This window comes from Oryzias melastigma, linkage group LG3, assembly GCF_002922805.2.
Source record: "Oryzias melastigma strain HK-1 linkage group LG3, ASM292280v2, whole genome shotgun sequence".
Lineage (NCBI taxonomy): Eukaryota > Metazoa > Chordata > Actinopteri > Beloniformes > Adrianichthyidae > Oryzias > Oryzias melastigma.
In genome coordinates this window covers 4,798,342-4,801,826 of record NC_050514.1, presented here as the reverse complement: position 1 = coordinate 4,801,826, position 3,485 = coordinate 4,798,342, and the positions used below count along the sequence as shown (strand labels likewise).

General features: G+C 42.4%; 1 protein-coding gene across 1 annotated transcript in view; it reads left to right on the top strand.

The window, feature by feature from the left end:
- The window catches only part of LOC112160391 (solute carrier family 25 member 44), a 5,646-nt gene extending 2,167 nt beyond the window's left edge, over positions 1–3,479 (top strand). The window contains exons 2-4 of the mRNA XM_024294865.2: positions 13–682; positions 978–1,105; positions 2,403–3,479. Coding sequence (XP_024150633.1) covers positions 28–682; positions 978–1,105; positions 2,403–2,594 — 975 coding nt within the window. The 5' untranslated portion in view covers positions 13–27 and the 3' untranslated portion in view covers positions 2,595–3,479. The remainder of the gene's footprint in view (positions 1–12; positions 683–977; positions 1,106–2,402) is intronic.
- Positions 3,480–3,485: the final 6 nt, after the last annotated feature.

Genomic DNA, 3,485 nt, shown 5'->3' with positions numbered 1-3,485 from the left:
TTATTTTCTCAGGCAGGTCTCAGTTTGATGAGCGGCCCCCCCAAAACTGACAGGATGCAGCAGAAACGAAATATCCAGATCATCGAATGGGAGGACCTGGACAAAAGGAAGTTCTACTCCTTTGGGGTGTTCATGACGATGACCATTCGGGCCACCGTCTACCCGGCCACCCTGATCCGCACCCGGCTGCAGGTGCAAAGGGGGAAGTCCCTCTACAGCGGCACGTTTGACGCCTTCTTCAAGATCCTTCGGACAGAGGGCGTGCGAGGCCTGTACCGAGGCTTCATGGTGAACACGTTCACGCTCATCTCAGGACAGGCGTACATAACCACCTACGAGCTGGTGCGGAAGTACGTATCGCAATATTCCAACGACAACACCGTCAAGTCGCTGGTGGCGGGCGGCTCGGCCTCTCTGGTGGCTCAGAGCATCACCGTGCCCATAGATGTGGTGTCCCAGCAGCTGATGATGCAGGGTCAGGGGCAACACCTCACCCGCTTCCGACTGACGTCCAACCCAGAGACTGGAAAGCCAAAGAAAGTCTTTGGTCAAACCAGGAACATTATGGCTCAGATCTTTGCTGCTGACGGCCTGCCCGGCTTCTACAGGGGATATGTGGCTTCACTGCTCACTTACATCCCAAACAGTGCTGTCTGGTGGCCTTTCTATCACTTCTATGCTGGTGAGGAGCTGTGGCAGTAAAGCTGCACATGCTTGCTTTTTCTTTTTTGATGTTTGAGTTTTTGTTTTTCTTTTAAAGGAGGTAGAGGACAGTTTTTGTGTTTTTAAAGTTACATAAATTTTGTTTTTACTTTTGTGGCAAACCCATTAAGTATAATATTGTTTAAATTTGACAAACAATCATTGAAATATGTGTCAACATTGAATTTTAGGTTCCCATTTTTATCAGATTCTGTGTTTTTAGTTAGAATTTGTTTCTTCACAATGTTAATATTTGTGTGTGTGCTTTTCAACAGAGCAGCTCTCTAAGCTGGCTCCCAGTGACTGCCCTCATCTGATCCTTCAAGCCATGGCGGGACCTCTAGCCGCAGCTACTGCTTCAACCGTCACCAACCCGATGGATGTGGTCCGAGCGAGAGTGCAGGTAGAAAATCCTCCGGAACTTTTCTCATTTTCCCTTGAGATTTTAGCTTTTGTTAAAGACCCACTCTAATAAAGATGGAGTTTTTCATTTGTTCTTCTGACATTTTTCTCTCAATGGAGGACATATATAAAGAATAGTAACCTTAAACCTGCATTTTGGGTGTTTTGTTGTGAATCAGGAGCAGATTTGTGATGTAGAAGTTACTACAATCTCCCTGCTTCTCTCTACTCACATCCCCTTAGAGACAAATAGATCCGTGTACGTCTTTGTTTTCCTCATCTGAGCTGGTATCTGGATCCAAATTGTACGTCTGGAAAGCTCCAATATTGCTCGTCCGTTTTGTTGTACTTCTAATGTTAGCGTTGGGTTGTGAGGAGCTGTAAGCTAGTGGGAGAAAGTACAAACAGATGGATGCTGATGATCCCACCCACAACTCAGAAAGAAATAACTACTGAACTCCTGCCGCTCTGCAGAAACTATGTCCTAGAACAAACAGGTTGTAGATTTTGGTTTAAAAATAGGGATGCACCAAAATGAAAATTTGTTCCAAACGCGAATAATAATTAAAATGCATGACAAAACACAGAACATGTTTCAGAGGAGTTATCAAATACGTTTTTCAGTGTCTTAAATATTGCATAAATAGCCAAGAATCAGTTTAACACATGTTTTTCAAATAAAGTAAATGTTTATAACGTATCAAAACAGGATTTCTTAGAGCAGATGGGCTAATAGAACAACAGGAAGCATTTATCCAGGTAAACAACATGACCCGGGGCCAGGACAAATTTGTCAACAACACTACTTTAGCTTCAAAATAAAAGGAAGAAACCATGACATCTCTGTCTTATAATTGCACACAGTCTTCTAAAACCATGAACTCACGACCTTATTTGTGATTCTGTTCGCTAGTACTATTAATTGTGAACATTTTTGTTTTTTTAAACACATCGGCCAGGCTAGCTAGCGAGTGCTGCTAGCTTTCCTTTTAGCTGCAGCAGTCTCTCTCTGATATTTGTGGTGCTGTTCCAGGTGTTTGGCTGTGAAATGACATATTGATGCAGTGGTGTGAAAGGGTTTAGCAGACCTACCCTCACCAAAAGCCAAATGTTTCAATGTTCAGCCAAATATATATCGTGATACGTATCGTGAGTCACATATCGGGATATCGCCAGACTCTTGCCAATACACACCCCCTAATAAATAGCTGTAAAGATGATCGGAATGAGGCTTAATTGGTTTGAAACCCAATTTATCCATAAACCGTTTTTTCTCAAAGCGGACTCTTTGATTTTAGGTTGAAGGCAGGACCTCGGTGGTTGAGACGTTCAAGCAGCTGATCCACGAGGAGGGCTTCTGGGGGTTGACCAAAGGACTGTCCGCACGCATCATTTCATCCACGCCCACCGCCATCGTCATGGTGGTCGGCTACGAGACGCTGAAGAAGCTGAGTTTGCGGCCTGAGCTGGTTGATTCGAGGCACTGGTGACAGCCCGGACCGCTGAGGAATCACGTGCCATTTTCCTGAGGGACTCTAAAGGGCCGATTGGAGGTTCGGTGGGAACAGAACCAAACAGGTTTTTATAAAGACTGAAAGCGTGACTTTTTATTTAGCTGTGTTTAATGATTCAGCCCAACTTCTTTCTCCTCAGTTTAATCATTTGCTGGTGAGCGTAATAAGTGAAGCAGCCATTTGGTGCAAAAAAAAAAATGGAACTAAAGGAAATATTTTCATTGAAGCGACAGTGATGTCCACGGAAAATATGAGAGCAAAAATCCTCGTTTATTTTGGTTTATTGAGCATTTTTGCACTGCAGACAAGTGGAGTTGTTTACCTTGTTTGTGACTCGTTATGTGGTTACCGTAGTAACCTTCTATCTTTAGCCAAAACCAAGGCTATGTCCGAATTCCTCCCTAACTTCTAAAAAATATCTATATAGTGCAGGACTATCTAGTTCCCTGGATTTTAAAAGCAAGTTGGACATCATGCTCACTACTTTTTTCTTTTTAAACAGCAAATATGACGTCACCGAATTCCCAAAGTAAAGCCCTAACAAATACAAACATTTGACAAAAACTGTTGATGAATCCTCTAAGTTCTGATGATGAAAACTTGGATATTTATTTGATAAATGAATTTAAAAATATTTTTTCACATGCACTGTGGTCTGTATTTGCCAGTGTAGTGAGTATCAATGCACACTGGATTTTTGCAAAGAATTCTGGGAAATTTTAGGACACTAAATTTTAGATTTTTATATTCAGACTACTACAAAATAAAAGCTGCCTTCAGTGTTTGAAGTTGGAAGAGTCAAAAACTGAACTGGAAAAACGAGAACTCTGATTTAACTTGTGTACACTGGAGGGCAGTAAGCCAAAC